The sequence below is a fragment of the Nelumbo lutea genome, chromosome 8 (assembly GCF_056320005.1).
Source record: "Nelumbo lutea isolate HS-2025 chromosome 8, American lotus-T2T, whole genome shotgun sequence".
In the NCBI taxonomy this organism is placed as follows: domain Eukaryota; kingdom Viridiplantae; phylum Streptophyta; class Magnoliopsida; order Proteales; family Nelumbonaceae; genus Nelumbo; species Nelumbo lutea.
Window position 1 is genome coordinate 51,354,412 of NC_142691.1, and position 24,307 is coordinate 51,378,718.

The following is a 24,307-nucleotide window of genomic DNA, read 5'->3' on the forward strand; positions in this document are numbered from 1 at the left end:
CAGTAAATAGATGCGAGCTGGAAATCAGTACAGTAGAGAGCTAGAATGCACTTAATCGCGCGTACATTTCGCTATGGGGTGAGTGCCCTTATATAGTTGAGCTGTCGTGGTCCTCACAAAGCCTTTTCGAGATCTTCGGGCTGAAAAAGTAGGAGTCTGTCCCACACCGATAGGTGGATAACGTGCTAACTGATAGTGCTTATCATGTCCATCCGATTCGGGCGGGATGTGGATAAGGCCTATAGTTCTGCAATTTGACCCCGAAAGACTCGGAGATAGTAGGCAAGCTTCTAGGATCTGTTACGTGTCATCTCGACATACGTGGGTACCGAGGTTCCTCGGCTCCGATGGCCCCCAAAGTGGTTGGGCACCCGAGGTCCCCCGATCTGCTGACGCGGCACCCAATGCTGGCAAGTCGTGTCCACATGTCCTCTATTCATCAGGTCGGGCCAAATCACCCTTCATTAAGTTCGATGTTGGAATGTCTACATCAATTCATGGTTTTTAGGGGAAATTCCTTATTAGGATCATGTACTTTGGATCTAGTGTTATTTTGGTCTCCAAACTTTAAAATGTGATAATCCAATATCCAAATTAAAAGACATAAATGTCCTGGAGTGTTATCTAATTTTCTTTATCAACCATTTAAATATTGACAAAAAATGAATAGTCACAAATCCTTTTTTTCTATTCAATAAAATTGGGCTCACTGATCATTTTTACTCAACGTTTGAATGGTTAATAAAGAAAATTAGATAATACTGGAAAGGCATTTGTATTTTTTTAAATGTCATTTAACGGCAAATACTGAATTAATACATTTTAAAAGTTCAGATATTGAATTTTTGCATTTTAAAGTTCGGGAAACAAAGTGGCATTAGGCGTATTAAGGTAGTAATCGAAAACTTCCCCTTTTTGAAACCATTATTGATTGGACTGTTCGACCCGGTAACCGATTAACGGTTGGGTTTCATTTTATACTTAACTCAAATTTTGACTTTAGAAAACCACTGAACCACTACTGTTTGATCTGATGAACAATTCGAGTCGCTTTTTTATTTTAATTAATTTTTTTATTTTTATTTTCAAAATGTCATGAATTGATTCTGATCAAACCGCTGACCCAGAAAATGGTGGCTAAAGCGGTTCTATTTCTGCATGGATTTTTGAAATATTGGTTCAATTTGGATTCGAGTCTTCAGGTGCCCCACTACCCTAATACAACTGGTGGCCTCATCATCGATTCCACCACTTCCCCAGAATAGCTATTGTGTTTGAATGTGCATCTCTCACAACGTTCCAACATGATATGTGTACGCACATCTCATGTATGATGATGGGTTCCAGTCTTACGGTGAGATGTGCGGACACAGATGATGATGAACGCATTGGGACGGTTTTTTGTTGGGAGGGATCCCAAATTCTATTTCCCAGGTCAATGCGTTCATCTAATCCCGGGTTTTGGGTTTGGATATTTTTGTTGTAGTTGACCAAACGAAAACCCGGCCCACATTATGTTTTCCTTCCCGTTCTGGTCTTAGAAGAACATGTAGTTGATTACTGCGATATACTGTGACGACTTGTTTTCGGAGCTTGAAGAAATCTTCAAGTGCCAATGGTCTCTCTGTAATTACTTTGGTTGTTTGCAACATCTTACCAGGTAATTTGGAATCCCATTTTTAATTTCTTTTTTACCTCTTAGTTCGTATTTTTTGTAAGAGAATCAGCACCAGAGATCGACTCTGTTGATGGTTTGCATGATCCTTTTGTTCTCTCTATCAATTTGTTGTTCCAATTGGATCCATTAGTTGGGGTTTTGCTTATTTCTTCTCCTTTTGATTTAGATGTTTTGAATTTCTTTCTCATATATATTCCTTCTCTTAATTGAAGTCGCCCACATGCATTTCATAATCTAGGTTTTGTGCATATTTTGTATTTTTGAAGCTTCAGATGGTCTTGCGGATATGGAGCGTTCTACAAAATTTTGCCTTGAAAATCCTTCATTCAGTTTTCCAAATTTCTTTGGTTTGGAAATGTTTATCTGGGACTTTGGTGGATTTTAATATAAAACCTTAGATTCTTAATGCTTTTAAGGAGGCCCATCAATTTTTAAATTTTCTTCTTCACCCTTTGTTCACTCTGAACATGTTTGAAAATTGAGGCTTGGGTTGGCATTCTGAATGCAGTACTCTTTGTAGATTGCTGACTGACTTTCTTGCTTCCCTCTTTTCCATGAATTCCTTTCTGCAGATTCTGATGATGTTTGAGCATTGAACTGGTCTGGTGAAGAAGCGTAGCAAAATGGTGTTGGTCTTAGCCCTAGGGGATCTTCATATCCCTCACAGGGCACCTGATCTGCCTGCGAAATTCAAGTCTATGCTTGTCCCCGGCAAAATACAGCACATAATATGCACTGGAAATCTTTGTATCAAAGTATGTGCTCTTTATGACCCTTCTTTTTTTTGGTTTCTTTCTAGTATTTTTATTTTCTATTTTATATTCACTTAGGAATTGGTATTCCTTATTTTCTTAATCAATTAATTTTCTCCTTTTCTTGTATATTAGAATCAGTGAGTTCTCCACTTCACCTTAATAATGAGATGCAGTAAACTGGTTATAAAGTTATTAATTTGATTGGTTATCTCCTGTTGCTGCATACAATATTACAATCTCATTCACTCTTTCAGTTACAGGATTTAGAACATAATCAATAACTAGGGTGAGTACTGACTTGGATTTTTGTTTATGTTATGGTAGAAATAATGCATTTAGAACAGTAAGTACTTACTCATAATTTTTTCTAATTTTATAATTCTAACATACTATTAGGAATACACTATTTAAAAGTACATTCCACAAGAATGGGGAATAATCTGTATTGCATGGACACAGTGTGTGTCTAGGAATCTGATTTTGCAAGATGAAAAGAAAAAACAGATTTGGGGACACATTTTAGGTTGGTATTACTATTAAAAGATTTCCATAATCTGTGAATTCTATCACCACCATACTTATAGAAGATAGCATGATTAAATATGAACTCTAATGTTTTTCACCTCAAAACATTCTATAAAAGAAGGTATTTATCCAAAAAAAAAAACATTCTATAAAAGAAGGTGAAATTTGTATTGTATAATAGATGTTTATTTAAGTCAAAGAGGCAAGGAAACATAGGAAAACCATATGTAGATGTGTCTAGAGGTGTAATTGAATTGAGCTTTAATCCAACAGTTTGGATTCAAGTTTGATTAGGCTTAACTCGAGTTTGGTTCTAATCAAGTTTGAACCTCAGGGTAAGTTTGATTAGTTATTTGAACTCAACTTCAACCAATAAAAAGTTCTGCTTGGAAGCTGGCGAGCTTGGCTTGATTAATATAATATAATGTGTGTATATATATATATTATAATAAATATAAATATATTACAATAAATATAAATATACGAATATATTATAGAATATAAAATATTTTATAGAATTATATTATATATTTATAAAATATAAAAATATTAGTTTTTTTGAACTCTTGAGCCAAACTCGTACTCGGACATTGTAGTATTTTAGTTGAACTGAGTGAAGACATGCCAAAGTTCAGCTTCGCTCGGCTTGCTTACACCCCTAAAAGTGTCTCCTTGGGAACCTGTGGACTGCTGGAATCTGATACATGCTCAAACACAGAAAATCATAATCATCATCATTCAAGCCTTATCCCAATTATATGGATTGGCTACATGAATCCTGTTTTGCCATTCTGTTCTGCTTATGTGCATGCCCAAACACAGATGCTTTGTTAAATCAGAGCAGTGCATGTAACACTGATTAATGTATTATTGAAACAACACTAAAATTCTAATGGGCTGAAAATAACTAAAAGACAACCGTTCTGATTTGAATGGCAGTCATTGTTAATTAGTGTATTTGCATAGTTATGTGTTGTTCCTGGATGGTTATATAGTTTCATCTTTGGATAAATCATATGGGTTGGATAGTTATGATCACTTTATCACAATGAGATTTTGACATGGATGTACCATGTAAGGCTTCATCAATATTTTTTTTGTTTTTCTTCTTGCATTTGTCCCGAATTTATATATGATGGCATGATTTGAATTGTATTATTCTTAGAAGTCTGACTCTATCTCTCCTTTAGCCATTTGTTCAGCCAGATATTAAATGACTTCTTACTCAGATCTGTTTGTTAGAATACTGTAAGAGGCGACTTCTCTCCCAGGATTCTGTTTGTTGGATTCCAATAGGATTTAGTGTTCATCTCATATGTTGATGTTGCTCTGTTCTCCAAAGCTAGGCATTCCGTGATTTGTTTCATCTCTTATTTCTGTTGAAGTTTATTGTTTAAAGAGATTTGTGGTCTTTGCTTTCTTCTTCTTCATTGTTCTCTTAAATTAATGTTGAGACAATGTTTCTTCTTCATTCTTTTTCATCGTTCTCTTAAATTAAATTATTACAACTTGTAATAGGAAAAGGATGAAGCTCCTTATTTTTCATGCAATACTATTTTCTGCCTCACTAAACCATGTGTTTTACTGTCTATTAAGTAATGGTTCTGTGATGCTTTTCATAAGCAGGAAGTCCATGACTACTTGAAGAGTCTTTGCCCTGATATGCATGTCACTCGAGGTGAATATGATGAAGATGCACGTTATCCAGAGACAAAAACACTTACCATTGGTCAATTCAAGCTTGGGCTATGTCATGGTCATCAGGTTTAGTGATCCTTTTGTCTCTATGTTAGCATTTGCTCTTCATCCAGTTACTCTTTGCATATTTTTGTAATTATATGAAATTCTCAAATAATCTGTGGCAGTGATTTAAAAGGCACGCCTAGGCACACAGGTGCTGTGCATTTTAGGGTAGGTGCCTTGCCCAGGTCCTAGGCACAGTCCTTTCAAAAGGCGCACACCTGGTGCGCCTTGCACCTCAGCCCAGGTGTGCACCTTTTGAAAATTTGATGCTTTTTTGCTTTTTTTGTGTCTAGCACCTTTTGAAAATTTGACGCTTCGAGAACCCCCTATTTGGTAATGTTGTTCATTCATCCATCCTAATAAAATATCTTCTTAAAAAGCAATTAAAACTATAAAATCATTATTTTTTTTGTGTGAGAACTAAGAACTTAAGACCTAACGTGGACTTGTTTGGGCTTGCCTCGAGGGGCGTAGCACAAAGGCGGCTCGTAGAATCAGGAATGTAATATGTTTTACATCACATTAGCTACTTGAAGTTATGCAATTGAGAAAAAAAAGAGATTGTAGGTTTTGTATGTTTGATTTTATTTTTAAATTCTCATTTGAATATGCTTTACATGTTATATTTTTTTAGATGATAGTTTTTTTAAAACATTTATTTTAAAATTTAAGTCTATATTTTTATTAATATTATGATTAATATTTTTTTATTTTTTTTGTTTTTTTTTATTTTTTTGCTTGTTTTATTTTTTAGTTTTTTTTGTGCCTTGCTTAAAAAAGGTGTGCGCCTCACCTTGCGCCTCAGGTGCAAATTGACCCCCTGTGCCTTGCGCTTTTAAAACACTGATCTGTGGGAAGTTGTGATTATATTCTTTGATAACATCAATGCGAGAAAATGTATACATCCTTCTGCTGAAAGTCAACTCAAATACCTTAACCGCAGACCTACCATTACCTAAAGTATCAAACCTGTTTGTCTATACATTTGACAAGTAACAGATATTATCAGGATGCTGTGGAAATGATAGACATATATGTACCAGAATGAATATGTGAGCTTCTCTAACGAAAATTAGGATAGAAGTGTGGTGGGGGGACAACAAACAAGCTTGAAGGTAAATTACAACCTTAGGGAACACAACCAACCTAGTCCTTAAGTGTTGTGCCATGATGATGATGATAATGATGATCAGCACTTATTCATCCTTTTATTAATTCCTAAGTTCACATACTCCAAGCATTCAGGGACAGGAATGCAGGAGACACACAAACAGTACCCAGCTTGCCAAAAAAAAAAACTCTGGTGCATTATTTTTTTCTGATAATTGTCTTGGCTTCTTAACTTGACACATTTTTAGTTTAAAAAAAAAAAAACCTGAGCTAACTTCATGGGTTCTATGGGCATTGGAGCCTTTCACATCATAATCTGCAGAAGCACAAAATGTAAAATAGGGATTTTTTGTGCCTATGCTCGGTTATGGTGCTAGGTATTATCTTTTTGTGATTTGAGTGGTGCTCACCTCTGTTATACTAGCATCAGCCTTACCAACATTAACACAAAGAAAATGGATGAGCAAGTAAAAGATGAGAAAAGTTATAAAAGAGGTAGAACAATTTGCTGGGTTCCTCTCGAGGAGGGAAAACGTTAGGACAGAGCTCTTAGGAAGCAGTAGTTAACTTTTTAAGGTCAGAAATGTCATTAATGTTTTGTTATCATTTCCGTGACCCATTATAATCTTCATAAGATGCTCCCATTTACAGCCCTGTGGTTCCAGGGTTCATTGCCCAGTTCTATCCCCAGAATGGTTGAGTTTTCTAATACTAGTAGCCACCAGTTATTGCTTCTGGAAGCATACTGCATCCATCTTTGATTTTATATATTCTCCTTTTGTTCATCGATTGTTTTCTGTTTTGGCAATCTATAGGTTATCCCATGGGGGGACCTGGATTCTCTAGCCATGCTCCAGAGGCAATTGGATGTGGACATCCTCGTGACTGGTCATACACATCAGTTCAAGGCCTACAAACATGAAGGTGGCGTTGTTATAAACCCAGGATCTGCAACTGGTGCCTACAGCAGCATCACCTATGATGTCAACCCCAGCTTTGTTCTCATGGACATCGATGGCCTTCGAGTTGTGGTCTATGTTTATGAGCTCATCGATGGAGAGGTGAAGGTTGACAAGATTGACTTCAAAAAGACAGCGACAGCTCACTCTGCACACTGAAGGAAGCTCTTGGTGGTGGTACCAGGTGTTTGTTCTTCTGCAACTCTTTAGAGTAATCCAATCCATGCATTGTGTTAATTTAGGGATGTTGAACAAAGGTTTGTTGGTCATAAAAATTCAATTGGAGATCTCAGATTTATAGCTTTATGCACTAATAATTGTTTCAGTGTAGGTCCTTGATGTCATGTTTGTGGTGTATCATGTATGAGAGATGTAAAAATATTGTTTTGCAAATTTTTATGGTACATGATTAACTTTGACTTGACCCATGTACGTCAATTCAAAAGGCAAATTGAAATGTCCACGTGGCAAGTATTGTTCATGAAATCACCTATTTTCGATGTTCAGCAGGTGCGCTACCACAACCGTCATTTTTGGCTCTATTATTGGTGAGTGGTGACTTTTGTTCGTGATGTCTGTTTGATGCTTGTTATTATATCATTAGTTGAGTACTATTGCTCAACAGCCAAATCCTATTCCATCCATCCCAACAATGCTTTACGTGTATTTAGAATTGGGACCCACCATCGAATGGCCCCCAACTAAAACAGTGACTATGCCAAAAATCAGCCTCTGCTTCCTAATTTTTGGCTTTGGCTGATCTTTTAGGTATGATTCATCCCATCCATACTGGTGGATGATTTAGTGAGCGTGCTCTCACTGAATAAATCGCGAATACCTTATTGTGTTCATGACTTGGTGATAAGAAGTCATACTAGTATACTACCAACCAAAAGCTTAAATCTTTTTAGGGATATTATCTAAAACTTATATCACTTTTTTACATTCCTCTTAAACCTATCCTGACTTTTGAAAACCTCTATAGAGCCTTTCTAGTAAATTTTATTTCCCAATGCAAATTTCTGATTTCCACTGTTATAAACATTTAAAATGTCAATAACCCACATTTTATGCACCAATGTCCACTTGTGAATTGGCATCAATTTCGACCTGGCACCTACCCGAACAGTACTTTGAGTCTATAAACTCTGAATCTGGGCTGAACCGTTATTCTCTCTAAATTTTATTGTTTAAAATTCACCTTTCCTTAAGATTTCTATTAGATTATTGCTAGTGATCATGTAAACATTTAAGTATTTTGCATGACCAAACTACCCTTGGAGCCCTAGAGTATTAGGTTGAGAGCTGAGCCTGGGCCTGACCCAACAAGCATATGAGCAATTAGTAAGGTTGATTTGGCCATTTTAGGGTAGTTTGGTGATGTAAAATACTTAAATGCTTACGTGAACAACTTCTATTAATTGTCACTAATCGTGACGTCACTCTTAACAGAAGGTGAGTTTTGGACAATTAAATTCACTAACATGGGGCTCTCAAGAGACTTTAAAAAGTTATGCTGAATTTAAGAGATGCAAAACAGTAATGGTGAGTTTTAGATAATATCCCACCTTTTTATTATTTTAACTAGGCCTGCCCCCATAGTTCTTATAAGACTTCCTTGGCAATAATGAGTGTTGATTACTACCCAAAGGTTAAAACAACCACCTTTACAACTGCAAACAGGGGATTGGGAGGAGCATGCTATTCCTTTGCAAATAGTTTTCAATGGACAAAAATGCAACTTATATCAACAAAAAGGTAAATTCTAAGTTAGTACCCTGTACTTTAAGAGTAGTCTCAGTTTAGTACCCGAATTTCAAAATGTGTCATCGTAGTACCATAACTCTAAAAAACTATTGGCCATTAGTAGTCCATCAGTTGCTTTTAAAAATGTCAAAACTACCTTTCAAAAGAAGACATTGTTCATTATCTTCTACCCTGAGACTAAGGATGAAAATCTCATCCTTCTCAATAAAATATCAAGTATTTTCTGGCATTCTATTTCATCATTGTCAGAATCCTATCACTCCAAAATTTGCCAACAAATCTCGTCTCCAAAATTTGCTGACGAATCAAAAGGACAACAATGGTAGAGAAAATTTCATAGAGAGCACTAAGGGGATTGAATGCAAATATATTGCTGATTTCCTCAAAGTAATCATCCACGTGCCATGTTGTTGATGAGAACAATCCAACGTCATCATTTGAACTTAGAAACATATCACCAAAATCTCCCTTGAAATGGCTATCCAGCAGGCTCGTATCATACTCGTACAATTCTGTCGAAGTATGAAAGTTGGGAAAGTTGTCTAGGAATGGTGTATCTAGAGACAAAAGTTTACTAAAGTTGTCCAATTAGCATGTTTCATCATGAACTTCCTTAAACTATTCTTACTGGTCTTGAGACTCGAATTCTAATATCGAATAACATATGTTGGAGATGGAAGACTGTATGCTTCATTACCTAAATCATAGCCAGAACTGGTTGATACTTGTATTTCCTCCTTAGCTTTTGGTAGAGTAGCGAAGTTTGTCATTGTGTTAGGTCCTCTCAACTAGATTGTTGCATTGTCATAAACCTTTGCTATTTCCTCAGTGATGTCGTAAATTTCCAGCCACAAGCATACACTTCATGTGGGGCTCGAATCTCAGCAACCCATTTTCCTCATGGTCATTGCCGACATTGTTTGATTTTCTACCCAGTTGAAGTACAACTTCTAGATTTTGGAAACTTTGTTCTCAGAGACGATAGCAATGCTAACTCAGAAAGCAATGTGTGGTAGAGCTTCAATTTCCCATTAGACACACTTTTACCAGGAATGAAACTAGGTTCAAACAACTCTTCTTGTGTGGCTTATGCCAGCTGAATTGTAAATGAAGGTGGGAGTGGCTAAATCTTTTGGTTTAGAGACTTGATCGACATTAGAGAATTTAACGAAGAATTTTCCTTGAGTTCAATTTGATATAGAATTTATTCTGGTTCAGTCTCAAGGTAAAAGACAATGAACATCTTTGGAATGGTAGTTTTGACATTTTTAAAAGTTTTAAGTTGTACATGCCATCATATCATATAGATAACTGACAGTTTTTGAGAGTTCAGGGACTGTAGTGACATGCTTTAAAGTTTGTATATTAAACTAAGACTACCCCTACCCTAATCTTGAATAACCCAAAAAACATAGCAGAAATTTTTTTAACCCCAAAATTTACTCTTGATGAGGGGTGGCCACCGTTAATTTTATTAATTTCAAATAAAAAAACCTACCAGGGGGGATAAAAGCCTAACCCCTTTAAAGACCTATACAACTTAGGGTCTGGGACATAGACATACAAAAAGTGTCACAAGCCATGTTAACTTTCCTCCAACTCAAGCTTCCAGTACCATAAATAGTGTGGCATGGAAGAAGAATTTTGAAGAAGTTGAACTAGAACCATGGAGTCAAGAAAAGTCTGCACTTTTTGAAATCCCAACGATTTTGCCAACAAAAGGCCTTCCCTTAGAGCAAAAGCTTCAACCATTAAATCCTTCACCAAGCCATAGTAAGAATAAAAATCGGCAATCAAATTACCAAACATATCTCTTATGGCCCCTCCACCACCAATTCCAAGATTAACTCAGGGAAGCACCAATAGTGTAAGCTTGAAATAACCCTCTGAAGAGGGCTGAATAAACACTAACTCAACCTTACTACATTTAGGTCCCTGAATTGGGATACCTAAACAATTAAGCACAAGATCTTGGGTTTGATTAGGATGTAAGGGCCCGTTTGGCAAGTTTTTCTTTGAGAATATCTTCTTGTAGTTCTGACAGTTAAATGATGCATTGAGCCTTTGATATAAGATCTGGGCAGCCCGAAGACCATTTGGTAGACGCGAGTCTTTCAGTGCGTCGTTTCGGGCCTTTCCGCGCGAGATTAAAACCCGAAAGACGTGGGAAGCTTCATTTGGAGCTTTCCGAAATCAGCCCAAAATGGGCTTCGCACATCTTTTTGGTGTCCTGTCATTTGGCGGCTAGATCTTCTGTGTGCCAAAAGGAAATAGACCGATTTTCAGTCTTCCCGGCTTGTAAACAGCCGAAAAACTGTACGGAAACACGTGCCAATAAGTAAAGGTAGTAGGGTGAGGAATCTCCTTAATCCACTTCTTAACTTGAAAAATAACAAATTTAGAGAAAGAAATTTCCCATCCCATCTTCTTCTGTTTCATTCTTTCCAAATTTTCCAACAAATGACAAGAGGACAAATAGCTACAATGAAATTAAAATAGGAATTCTTTGATCAAGAAACTAAATACCACCTTTGAAACCTTAATAAAATTCGAATCAAAGATATTGACCCCCAAGGTTGTGCTAAAGAAATTCCGAACCTTTCTTGCTATAACACACCATGAATAAATAGAATGGAAATAACTTCGAAAGAAGAATATACACCACCAAGCTTTACTAATAGAAGAAAAAAGTATAAATACATCGAATAAAGAATAATTCAAAAATAAATAGAAGAATAGTATTAAAATCCCAAACAAATCAAGGAAATAACTCTAGAAGACTAATATGCATCATCATCATTCTTTACTAATAGAAGAAAAAAAAGTATAAATACACCAAAAGAAAACACAGTTCAAAGATAAATAGAAGAACAACAACATATTACAAAAAGCACACGATTAGAGTTAAAAGCTACCCAATGCTTGACAGAAATAGAAATAATCATGCTTTACTCATATCTCTAAGCAGACCTGTGAAATAGGTAAACTAGGCAGACCATCAGTTCAAATGATACAACCACAAAAACAAAGAAAAGAAATGTAATAAAAAAATAAGGCATCGAACCTCTAGTGGTGCAAAGCATAAAGAAAAACAATGGAAACACAGAAAGAAGACACAAGAGGAGAGATAAAAAGAAAATAAGTAATGACGTAGGATATATATAATGTTTGTCAACTGCCAAAACATGAGAAATTGAAAGTCAAGGATTTCCATTTAGATTACAAACATCAGAATATAGAGAAAAACAAAGGAAAGAAACAAAATATATTTCTAAATAATCTATTTGCATTAATTGCGATCACAAAACAACACTAAAACAAATTAAAACCAGAATGTACAAAACCCGAAATTGAGGAGAGATATTACCTATGCAAATACGACCAAAAAATTCCAATGACTAGAAAAATAAGAAAAACTCCATAAAATGACATTGTAGAAATTTCCTCAAGAAAGAATGGTCCTATCTCTTGAGATGCACATGTGACTAGGTGTATGGAATGAGGAATGAAAGAGAGTTTTACATTGGAAAGACACAAGAAGTGCAAAGGACTTATATACTAAGAGTGACCCATAACCGAATAGCTTAGGCTTTTGGGTTGCAAGTGGTGTTCATTTATTGTGTACAAGTCTTATATGCATGTATGTGTATGAAGCCCCCGGTTTTAGCAACTCCTCATGGTCTGTGACCCCCATCGAGGCACAACAGTGGCATCAGAGCCATGTTGGCTGAAATTAATTGTTTGTGTTGATATAAATTGAGGAATCCTCAGGTGTTATGATAAAATTAACCTCATCGAACTATGCCATTTGGAAACCCAGAATTGAGGACATTCTTTATTGCAAAGATTTGTGCCTACCCATAGGAGGAGAAGCCAATTGACAAGTCAAGTGATGAACCATAGTATTTTTTGCCGTGTTGCACAAGAAACTAAGGCTAATGTTTTATGAAAAAAAATTAGAGTCTATGTATGAAAGGAAAACGGGTTTAAACAATGCTGTCTTGATTAGAAAACTTGCACACTTGAGATGTAAAGATGGATGATGAAGTGCAAGCCTTGTTGTTATTTAGTTCCTTGCCTGACAGTTGGGAAACCTTGGTGCTTTCAGTCAGTAATTCAGCCCCTAACGGCGTAGTAACCATTGAAACAGTCAAAGATGCCTTGTTGAATGAAGAGTTCAGGAGGAAAGAACAAGGGACTTACTTAGAATCTAAAGCTCTTGTGGTAGAAAAGAAAGAAAGACATGGAAGAAGTAAGAGTAGAGGTCCCGTAACAAATATGACAAATCTAGAGGAAGATCCAGGTCCAAGAAAAATATTATTTGTCATCACTGTAATAAACCAAGACATTACAAGAATGAATTCAAGATCTGGAAAAGAAAACAAGCCAAAGGAAAAAGGTGAAGGTAAAAAAGAAGAAAGAGATACTATAGTTTTTGCAGCTGAGGGTGATGTCATTATTGTTTGTGATGATAGTTATGTCAATTTTGCATGTCTAGACAATGATTGGGTTATAGATTCAGGTGCTTCTTTTCATGTTACTCCCCATGGTGAATTTTTCACATCTTACATTACACGTGATTTTGGACATGTTCGTATGGAGAATGCTGGTGCATCCAAAATTGTTGGCATGAGAGATATTTGTCTAAATAGCAATACTGATTGCAAATTAATTTTGAAGAATGTTAAACATGTTCCTGATACCCACCTAAATCTTATTTCCACTGTCAGGTTAGATGATGAAGGTTATGCAAACACCTTCAATGAAGGAAAATGGAAGCTTAGTCGGGGTTCACTCATTGTGGCAAAGGGAAAGAAAAACAATACCCTTTATGTGATGCAAACAAGGTTGAGCAAATGAGAGGTGAATGCAGTTCATGATTCATTCATTGAGCTCTGGCACTAGAGGCTTGGACATTTGAGTGAAAAAGGGTTTCGGATACTTTCTAGAGAAAATCTTCTTCCCGATGTAAAAGGTATGCCTCTTGAAACATGTTTATATTGCTTAACTGGCAAACAAAGTAGAGTTGCATTTCATAAATCTCCTCCATCTAGGAAGCCTCATGTTTTAGACGTAGTTTGCACTAATGTTTGTTACATGAAAGATAGATCACTTGGTGGTGGATTATATTTTGTGACATTTATTGATGACCACTCCAGAAAAGTGTGGACATTTGCCTTGAAATCTAAGGATCAAGTGTTGGATGTTTTCAAGTATTTTCATGCCAAAGTTGAAAGAGAAATGGAAAAAAAGTTGAAGTGCATCCGAGCTGATAATGGTGGTGAATATAGGGGTCATTTTGAAGAATGTTGTAGGATCCATGGTATCAGGCTTGAGAAAAGTGTGCCTAAGACTCCTCAACACAATGGAGTATCAGAGAGAATGAATAGAACAATCACTAACAGAATCAAATGCAAGCTCTCTCATGCTAAATTACCTAAATCCTTTTGGGGTGAGGATATGAGAATTGCAGTTGACCTCATCAACCTTTATCCTTCAGTTCCTTTGAATGGAGACACTCTAGAGAGAGTTTGGACAAAGAAAAGAAAGTCATATCATACAGTCATTTAAAAGTGTTCGGTTGCAGGGCATTTGTTCATATTCCTAGAGATGAAAGATCCAAGCTTGATGACAAGGCTAAACAGTGCATTTTCTTAGGCTATGGGCATGAAGATGGGTACAGGTTATGGGATCCAATGGACAAGAATTGCTTATATATACAATAATTAAATAAATTAGTATAATAAAATTTAAAAAACTATTTATTTTATTAATATATTATATACTATATATTATTATAATAAAGTACTTTACCATTTTCCAAAAAAATATATAAAATATATATAAATAATATATGGGTCATGTTGACCCGTGGACCTAAAACTCCAGGCCCAACATGGCCCACATGATCGTTCCAGGCTGCGAGTAGCACGACCCGATTTACACCTCTAGCTACCCCCGTTGTGTAGCCCTTTAAAAAAAGCAAAAAAAAAAAGAAAGAATGGTGCTCACGATCAAAAGAAATCCTTAGTTTGTAAATGTTGGAAGTTTTCTTTTGGTAATGGGTTACAAGCATAAGCCTCTCCCAGACCCCTAGGTCCCCATCCTAGGTGAAAAGGTGGGTCATCCATAGACTTTCAATGAGTAAACATTAGGATTTTTTTTTTTTTTTTGTAATGGGCTATAGGCATGACCCTCTCTCGAACCCCTAGAGCCCCATTCAGGTTGATGAGGTAGATCAACCCAAGACTTTATAAGATCTATGTACTCTCTATCACCTTCCCTTGGGTTGAACAAAGGAGGAGGAGAGAGAGAAGAGAGAGAGAAAGAGAGGGGAGGTTAGCTAAAGATCTTATCATTTCTATGCACTCTCTGTCAACTTCTCTTGGGTTGAGAGTGGACAAAGGAGGAAAGAAGAAGAACAGAGAAATAAAGGGGGAAGAAGGGCGAGTGTTTTGGGTTGAGAGTGAACAAAGTAGGAGAGAGAAGGGGGGAAGAGAGATAAGGGGAACCGTTTTCTCGATGATTTTGAAATCTAAAATTTCAAGATCGATTTTGCACTGAACCGGACCATATTTGAAACCCAAATCAAAACTAATCATACCTTATATGGAGACCATAATGCGTAACTCCTAAAGTGGTAGTTCATGCTCAATATCAATCCCAAAATCGGTCTCTAACTGAAGATGGCACAGTGTATATGTGAAGTCGATTCAGAAACATCATTTCAACAAAAACTGGTCTCCAACTTGCTTGGATCGAATTGGGTATGTGAACCTGATATGCTCTAATGTTTTTCTTGCAAAAAGACAATAGAGGATCGATGGAAATTAGATTCTATCACAATTAGGTCATATTAGGGTTTCAGGGAGGCAAAGGAAAAAAGGAGAGAGAGCAAGAGAGTGGAGAGAATTGGTTCAAATGGACTCTCCCCTCTTTCTCCTTTATTTAGAGCACTCTCCTAATCTAATGAAGAGCTTATCCAAATTAAATTTGAATTAGGAATTCATCTTTAACTGATAAGTTTTATCTTCTTAAGAGGATATGTGCTCCATACCGATATCCATGCCCATTTTCAACCTAAATTACATGACAACTTAAGTTGTCATATGATTACTTAACTAATCATATTAGTAATGGGCCTTAGGCCCATTTTATGTGATGGTTCACGTTCCAAGGTGTTTTATAAACACTTTGGGCCTGAATATTGTTTGGCATGGAACCCACAAAGTTCTCAAACAAGTCCATAAGAGTTTAACCCTACTTCTAGAAGAGGTTAAGCTGAATTCACTACTCAGAAAGTGAATCCCTGACCCAATCAGTTTGAGCTTAGTTTGGACCCAATATTTACACATAAATGATCTTTGGATTCAACCACCCTATGAAGATCCAAGGATAATGGACTTACGTAAGATAAAGTCTATCAAGTAATCAGCCCATAATTATCAAAATGCTGCCCACAGGGAAGGACCTTTTCCCTTTTTGCAAAATGTAGTGTCACATTCTCTGCTTAAATGAATTTCGGGATTAAAACCTTTTACAAATATTTTTCATAAAATAATAATATAGCATATAAATATATTTTGCAAAATAGATTTCAAATATAGTCGAAATCTACTGTCGATGGTTTAGGTTTCCATTAAAGAGTGTGTAAACCCTAATATTCACTTGTTTAACAAAGGAGCCAATCCTATCACTATGGTCACCCACTCAAGTAATTAATGATAGGTGAGTTGAGAGAGAGAGAGAAAAAAATGAAAAATAAGGATAAGTGAGCCGAGAGAAAGAGGGGAAGAGGGGGGAAATCCAATGGAAGGGACATGGGTCACCATTCAAACATAATACGTGTCGAATAGAGAAACATCCCCTAAACACCCCAACCATTATAGGACCATGCTTAGATTTTATACTCAATTAGTGATACACATGTAAACAATACCAAATAACGTGCTCATTGGATCACCACTCTTTAGGTTACTACTTATAAGTTCTAATCTTAAATGGTAAGATCAATGAACTCTTTATTCATTAGAGCGATAGTGATTCAATGTAATATGCCATTGGTCCTAAAACCACACCTCAAAATAATAATTATAACAATTTCAGATGTTAGAGTTTTAGGGAAATTCTAGTCGTAGCCAACATGGCCAATGATGGTGAGTTTAGAACTATCCCTACATCTTCATCAGCCTCAAATTCCCCCCTTATTTTTATTTTTTTTGGGACTTGGTTCCATCCCCTCTTGTTTCTTTTGATGGCCCTTTTGAAAAAAAAAATGCAACTTATTTTTTTGTACAAGTAACTTTGTTTAGGCTATGTTTGGTTGCAATGCAAACGCAAATATGTACACTACATATTTATCCATTTTTTTGGTTCATGAATGCAAACACGGTTTACATTTTAAACCGTTTTTGCATTCATCTTGTTTGTTTGAAATCGGTGCAAAAATGTGGGCCCATCATTAAATGCTCCAACTATCTTATGCTCCAATGCCTTAACTTTGGTCAAAAAGTTAATTATCAAAAGAACACAAAATTGTATCCAAAAAATAGGTATAGTAATGCTCTCTTCTTAGAGTACAAAAGTGTTAGAAAATACATTTTTGCTCTGATAATCATTACTTTTTTACATATCAAACAAACGCTTGCAAACGTGAACCGGGGTACATAAATACCCTGGTTCGACGTTTGTATCGCAAGAAAATGGAGCCTTAAGTCTTATCTTTGAGCAGTTTGAAAATTGTAGATGGTTGTTTTATCTCCTTTTTTATTTTTAGTTTTCAATAACAAGCATCGAAAGAACATAGTTTGTCTTTAGATCCCCAAATATGACCACATAAAAACTGGTGGAGTTGTTTGTAAATTTGAACATATGATTAAATCTCCCTTTTTCCTTTACTTCTTTGTGTTTAACTTTTTTTTCTCTTGCATATTTGAAAATTCATAGCAACACACACTTTCATGAAATTAGAATTAGAATCCCCCTCTTACCTATTAGGGGAGGGATAGTAGGTGTGTGCCTAGACTTTGGTCCTTATAAGCTCCAACTCTTCAAACATGATACCAACCAAAGAAGCCTATTTGTCCATGGGTGGAGGTTTGAAGTTTGACAACAATGTTAAAAGGTTTGAGTCTAGAATCATCATAACAGTCTCATGCATTGCACTTAGAATATTCATACACAACAGTTTTATATGGAAGTAGGATAGAAAAACCTTAGTGTGACTAAGGCTAAGACACTATAAGTGTTGCACTATGTAATTGTCATCCTTAGAAGTATGAACAAAATAAAACCCAAATCCTTTCGATCCATTTAAAAAGTACATTGATCTTCCCTTAAAAGACAGTAGAACACCTTTTAAATTTTTAAAGGTTTTACCCAAGATCAAGTTTCAAATACTAATACTAATCCACATCTAAGTAAGCTTCAAAAACACCAAAATCCTGAATCAAAGTCAAATAATCAAAATCAAAACTCTCACTTAAAATTCTTAAAGAACCCATATTTTTACTCAAGGTCATCATCCCCTAATGCACGACTCTATGAATTAACTCTTGAGAAGTAGCATAAAAAGGTCACTTTGACTCTCTTTTATGCCTTCAAACTCCCAAAGTGTCTAATAGGTACATATAATGATCTAATTCTCCCTTGACTAATACCAAAAGATACTTCATCCATTTTCTGTTTAGTTAAACCCAAGGCTAAGTGGACACATGACTCTGTGAGTTACCTCTTGAGAAGTAGCATAAAAAAACCACTTTAACCTCACATATTGACTTCAAAATCCCAAAGTATTTAATATGTATGTTATGGTAAAGGGTCTAATCCTCCCTTAACTAGTATCAAAAGATACTTCACCCCTCGCTTGTTGTAGTTTCAAGAACAACTTTGATCTTGAGATTTAGGAGTGGGGGATCCCCTCATTAGGAAATGTTATAAACTTGTTGCTAGTAAAGTAGGAGTGTTCTTTGCTAAAGGTAGTCTTCAAATGTTGGGGTATAGAAAAGATAGCCTTTTGTTTTGAGGGTATGCCTCAGGTGCAAGAGGTGTATGCCTCTTGCGCTTTTTTCATGAGGCATACTAGAGGCATACGCCTCATGTGCCTCATGCACATCTGATATAAAAAGACAAAAAAAAAAAGAAAAAAGAACAAGAAAAGAAAGGAAAGGAAAGGAAAAGAAAGGGAAGGGAAAGAAAAAGAAAGAGAAAGAGAAGAAAAAAAGAGAAATGGAAAGAAAAGGAAAGGAAAGGGAAGGGAAGAAAAGATAAGGGGAAATAAAGTGGTTTGCCCCCTTTTCGATGCGACTCAATTTGTTTTTTTTTTTTTTTTGAGTTAGGGGGTCTTGCTCCGCTTCGCTCGCTCGCCTCTGCTTCGACAAGACCCCCCTTTCAACTAATGTTATGCATCTTTATTCTTCTTAATATAAAAGACTTTTATTAAAAATAAAGAAAAAATGAGATCCCCCCTTCCTCTTCATCCTCCTCCTAACCCCCCTCCTCTTAAGGAGGCGTACGCCTCTTGTGTTCTGAACTACGCCTCACGCCTCTAGGTAGTGGAACGCCTCGCGTCACGCCTCCATGTTTTAAAACATTGTTCTGGAATATAGTTTAAACCGCAAAGTGTATTGGTTCTTTTCTCATCCATGATTGAGCAAACTATATATAACTTGTGTATTGATTGTTGGGCCGACAAGCATGAGAATATGGGTTGAAGTCTGAGAACTGCCAATTAATGTAAGACAATGTTGAGGTTAGGTCTGTATCCACTCCATCCTTCCCAACATCCTGAATAGCATGTACCATCATTGGGTATTGGAAATTCTTCCCTCCAAGGCTAGGTTCCCAGTGGGTACTCAGATTCAAATAAAATTCCAATGGCTTCATTGAAAAATTCAAAGGAAAGCTTGTTGCCTAGGAGTATGTTCAACAGCAGGGTTTCTGTTTTGGAGGAGCTTCAGTCTCAATCAAGTTGTCTACCTCCACCACCAGATCTATTCTCTTCATTGCAGCTGCTGTTGGATCTGTAAATTGCATTTTCACATGGCTATTTGAGATACTCTACATGCACCAGCTCCTAGGTTTTGTTGATCCATGGTACACTGGAATTTTTCCCTCACTGTTAAGCTGTTATATGGTCAAGGAATCTCCTTCGTGCAATTCACACATTTTAGTTCTTTCTTGCTTGAACATGGGTTAGCTCATGACCATGTTGATTCATCAATTTTGGTACTCTATACTTCTCAGGACCTACTTTCGTTGTGGGTATACACCAACACTATAGTAATCAAGGGTAAAATTGAAGCATGTGATAATAGTAAAATACATGTTTTTTAAAAGGTCAAGAGGAGAGGCAATGAGGAATATTCCCCCACACCTCAAGGCAAGGTAGAGCCAAACTACTTTGTTCCAACCACCTCATACTGATGCCATGCAAAGAGGTATATGCCTTGTGCCTTTTGCCTCAGGTTGCAGGAGGCAGATGCCTTAATGGATGGCCCTGTAAAACACAAAACTGATGGTTAGATTATATAGCCTAAGGGTGAAAATGCAATTTTCATTTTATTACAAGAAGGAAATTGGATTAATGATAAATTGGAGATCTCCTGTTTGACCAAGTTTTGGGAAAAACTCAGAGCTATCATGTTCTTCAAATAAGAAAAAGCAGGGAGGTGGTAACCCTTTTATGTTCTTCTCTTTTTAGAAAAAGAATCTGGGAGAAGGGTCTACACCCCTTTCTTCATCTTGCTCTTCTTAGACAGAGTAGGGGTAGACAGTTTGAAGCTTGGATTTCTGCTAATTTGCTTAGTATTTATTTATATATATATTTTTTCCTTTTAACCTACACAAAATCTTCTTGGTGGGGTTTAGAAAAAAAGCTTTTGCAACCCCCAGCAAGGAGACATATCTACAGCATTTAAGGCCCTGTTTGGTATCACTCTGGAGAATTGATTCTGGTGATTCTCACGATTCTCCGAAGTAGAATCACGTTTGGTCATATGATTTCCTGGTTTTGGATTCTATCTAGAATAGAAAAACCCATCCGGAGAGCCAATTCTTAGAAATGAAAAATTCCAGCTTCTAAGAAATGTGATTCTGGAGTGGCCTAATTCTAGCTACGTTCTTTAACTAAAATGAACACATCTGCTAGTTTGCACACGTGAAATGAGGGTCATATTTGACATATCAAAAAAATTAGAAAAAAAACTCTACTCTCTATTCTGTTTTCACCGTCACCGCTACCCCTGTGCAAAGAACCTCTCTTGCAGTCTCGTGTCAAACAAGTGAGAAGTGATGGCGATTTCTGCAGATTTGAGGGTTTCTTTGATGTTGACTTCTTCTTATCCTGCACACCCCCTTTGACATTTTTCTGCACCTACAAAGGTAGCATTCAGATTTGAGGGTTTCTGTGTACTCTGTCACAGTGCCAGTCCGACGGGTGAAATCTCAATATCAGGATGTAGATGAGTTTGGAACAATAACAGGTGTTCAGTACAAAGATACTGGTGAAAGGTATGGTTCTGTTGATGTCATATTTGGTTTCTTTATTCCAAGTGACATAACTCAGTAACTTCAGGTGTTTTAAATTATTCCAGTAATGCGGTAAGAAGATTTAGAAAACAGAAAACTGATCTTCAAATGTTATGGAGCGGGATTAAAATAGAAAGGGAGAAAGACAAAGAAAGTTACCCAGATGAGACAAGAGATTTTTATATTACACAATGGGCATGAGAAAATGGGTTAAGTTTAAGTTGAGCTTTTCATTAGTTGGATTGTTTGGTTTCAGGATGTTTTTCATATATATCTTCTTGCAGGATTTGTATTCAGTTGTACCTTGATCTATATTTACATAAGAGTTGATTTGAAATGGGTCTACATGTACTCAAAAATTACAACTCATAATAATAAAGTGTTGTATTCAGTTGTACTTTGGTGGTGTTGGCTTTTTTTTTGACAGAATTAAGTCTCTGTCTTCTTTGTTTGATAGAGTCTTTAAAAAGAAAGGGGGAGTTGAGGTTGATGAAGATAACACAAGAGATCTGTTGGTCTATGAAGGTGTAGTTGTGCCCAATGTTTCCAGGGACATCAACAATTCTCAGGAGACAATTGGAGTGAGCCTTGATATCACATTGCTAAATCTAAGATATGGTTTTGTGTATCAGTCATCTAGATAATTGATTCCAATAAATTGGTTGCTATCAAATGTGATTCTATTTCTAAGAAACAGGAATTAGATGACTGTGCCAAACACATCTGACAATTCTCTGGATGAAACTTCTTAGAATCCATTCTTTTCTGGAAGGATTCTGCGAATGAAAATTCCCAGAATTGGTGCCAAACGGGGCCTAGTGGCAGATACTCTGTCAAGATTTTAAACTTTTCTAATGTGTTGGTTATTTTTAGCTACTAAAAACTTTAAGTGATTATTTGATATAAACTCTCTTAATTGCACTTCCTGCTGCTCTCCAATGGGGGAGGATAGGACTTTGATATAAACTATCTTAATTGTACTTCCTGCATATGCCCCAAAATAGCCTTTTCTGTGGCAAGCAGGATAGGGGACTATGGACCACCTCTTTATTAGATGAAAATTCCTGGACAGGTCCAAGTAAGCTAGGATTATGCCAAACAGTTAAAACTTCAAATTTAAATGTCAAGATTCAAAATTTATGGAAACAAAAATTCAAAAATTTACTGTATATAACATTCTTTGTGGGGGAAAACAGGGCCAGGAGTGGGGCATTACAAACTTTGTTTATGCTTATTTTTGGTTTGACACTCCAAACCCAGCTGCTTCACTTTGGCTTTTAGCCTTTCAAAACCTTGGTAAAATACATAAAATGATTAAAAGAATTCATTGCATTCAAAAATGAAACATGGGAACTTGTTGAGGGGAGAAATTATGGTCATTACTAATTATTTTAAATCTTTGCCACAGTTATAATGATTTTCGGCTCATTCTTACAATTATGATGGTTATTAAACTGTTTTTTGTTTCTTATGACAGGTTTGGACAACTCCAAGCTGTTGATCTTCAAAGTATTGAGCCTGCACTTAGAGCAGGTTTTTTGACAGTCAACTCTACTCATATATTACAAATGCACAAGTTGTTTAGGAACTCAATTTTAGTTTACAAGGGTGTCTGCCTCCTGTTGGTAACAAATTCTGTAAACTACATACCAATGTCAAAATTGGTCTGGATCTGAAACTGTTTTGATCACCAGATCAGGTTGTCAAACTGTCCAGTTGTCATGTTCAACCATTCAACTTGCTCAAATAAAAAAATGCAAAAAAGGAACATATAGAAAATAATTCCAGATTATCTTTTGAAGCTATTTTATATAAAAGTAAGCTTAAAAAGGGAAAAATAGCATATAATTCCAGGTTATAATAGGTATTAACCAGCCTTTATGAGGTAGGTTTGATCAAGTAAAGATTTCTAAAAACCAGGCAGCCTAGAAACTGTTTTAGCTGCTGGTTCCCGGTTCTAGTCCAGCTGTCTGGTTTTGTCTGAGTCTTGACAACTTAGTTAAACCATGGAGGCTTTCTGAAGGGAATATGGTATTGGCTACTTTGCACTCACGTTTGTCAATTGATTTTTCAAGAAGCAATTGGTGCCCATTGTCTTTCTTGAACAAGGAATGCCTTCTTCATTACGGTGCTAAGAGAGGTAATATCATCATGTGATTCATTTAACTTTAGCTAATGGATCATGTGTCTCCATAGTTTAGACACAAATAAGACTTCATGCATTCCCTTCATGTGAAGCATTCCCATCTTTTACATCATTGTCTTGTTCATGTTCATTTGGTCAGGTTACACTGGGTTCTGTTCTATATGTATCTGATGCCACCTGCCAAAGTTTGTTTTGTGTTTATGAATACATGAAAATTAATGCCCTAGGTGACTTATGTACATACCTGAAATTTGATGTGGCTCTGGTCCCTCTGTGCTAAGCTTCTATACTTTTGTTTACAGATACTGAAGGTGACAATCTGCGGAATGATGTGCCTGAAACATTTGAGAATAGGTGGTGCAGATTTTAATCTTATTTCCTGAGCACTTTAACACATTACCATCAGAATTTGGTGAGCATTATTATGCCTTAATCAAGCTCAGTGTAACTTTGCTTTTTGAAAACAGGGAGGCCATGTTATCTGCAGTTCCAAGCTTTGAGGAGCCATATATCAAAGTTCCCAAGGTCTTAAACAAAGAATAGTGCTGTTTAGGTAATTATTTATTTTTCCCTTGGACTCAATTCCATAATCAACGAATTTTCTGCTCTAGCTCTTACATTATGTCCTTGAAATTTGAAATAAATACTTGAGATCTCCTACCCAGGTGGCTTGTAAATTCTGAGTGTATTTTACTTTGTACCTTTTGTGTAATTTTATAAGTTATTTTTTCAACACTAAAACTTTATTGTATATTTCTATTTGCATATTTTAGAAGTGTCCATGTTATAAGGATACTCCATAAGTGTCCATGCATTATTCAATGAAATATTAGGTGTCCATAGTGTCCAATATGGCTGTACAGAGCATGTAAATGTGTCCAGGTATCATGGGTTGTGATTTATGTAAGACAAAGTAGGGGGTCTTAAAAGATTTCAGATCTGGTGGTGGGCTTTGTGTGGTGATGAAAGGTGATTTTGGTGATTGATGTAGGATGATAAGGAGAAAAGTCCTACTAAGATGAATGTGGTGGGAAGAAGAGGGAGAATTATTTAAGTAGAGAGAAAGAAAAGAAAGATGCATAAGTTGTGATTTTAA

The 24,307-nt window shown here is 36.2% G+C and overlaps 1 protein-coding gene and 1 pseudogene across 1 annotated transcript; one reads left to right on the forward strand and one right to left on the reverse strand.

The window, feature by feature from the left end:
* Positions 1-1,432: 1,432 nt before the first annotated feature.
* On the forward strand, positions 1,433-7,256 carry LOC148844145 (vacuolar protein sorting-associated protein 29). Its single transcript, XM_088956895.1, has 4 exons — positions 1,433-1,660; positions 2,251-2,433; positions 4,585-4,722; positions 6,627-7,256. The coding sequence occupies exons 2-4, from the start codon at positions 2,302-2,304 to the stop codon at positions 6,927-6,929; spliced, it is 573 nt and encodes a 190-aa protein (XP_088813021.1). The 5' UTR covers positions 1,433-1,660; positions 2,251-2,301; the 3' UTR covers positions 6,930-7,256.
* A 1,512-nt stretch (positions 7,257-8,768) lies between these two features.
* Positions 8,769-10,346, reverse strand: LOC148844146 (ethylene-responsive transcription factor CRF1-like; annotated as a pseudogene).
* Positions 10,347-24,307: the final 13,961 nt, after the last annotated feature.

What these genes read in the sequence shown, in the direction of transcription:
- LOC148844145 (XM_088956895.1), top strand. Translation starts at nt 2,302, where the DNA reads ATGGTGTTGGTCTTAGCCCTAGGGGATCTTCATATCCCTCACAGGGCA. An exon ending in CTGGAAATCTTTGTATCAAA is followed by an intron (nt 2,434 to 4,584) that starts GTATGTGCTCTT and finishes TTTCATAAGCAG; the next exon opens with GAAGTCCATGACTACTTGAA. An exon ending in GGCTATGTCATGGTCATCAG is followed by an intron (nt 4,723 to 6,626) that starts GTTTAGTGATCC and finishes GGCAATCTATAG; the next exon opens with GTTATCCCATGGGGGGACCT.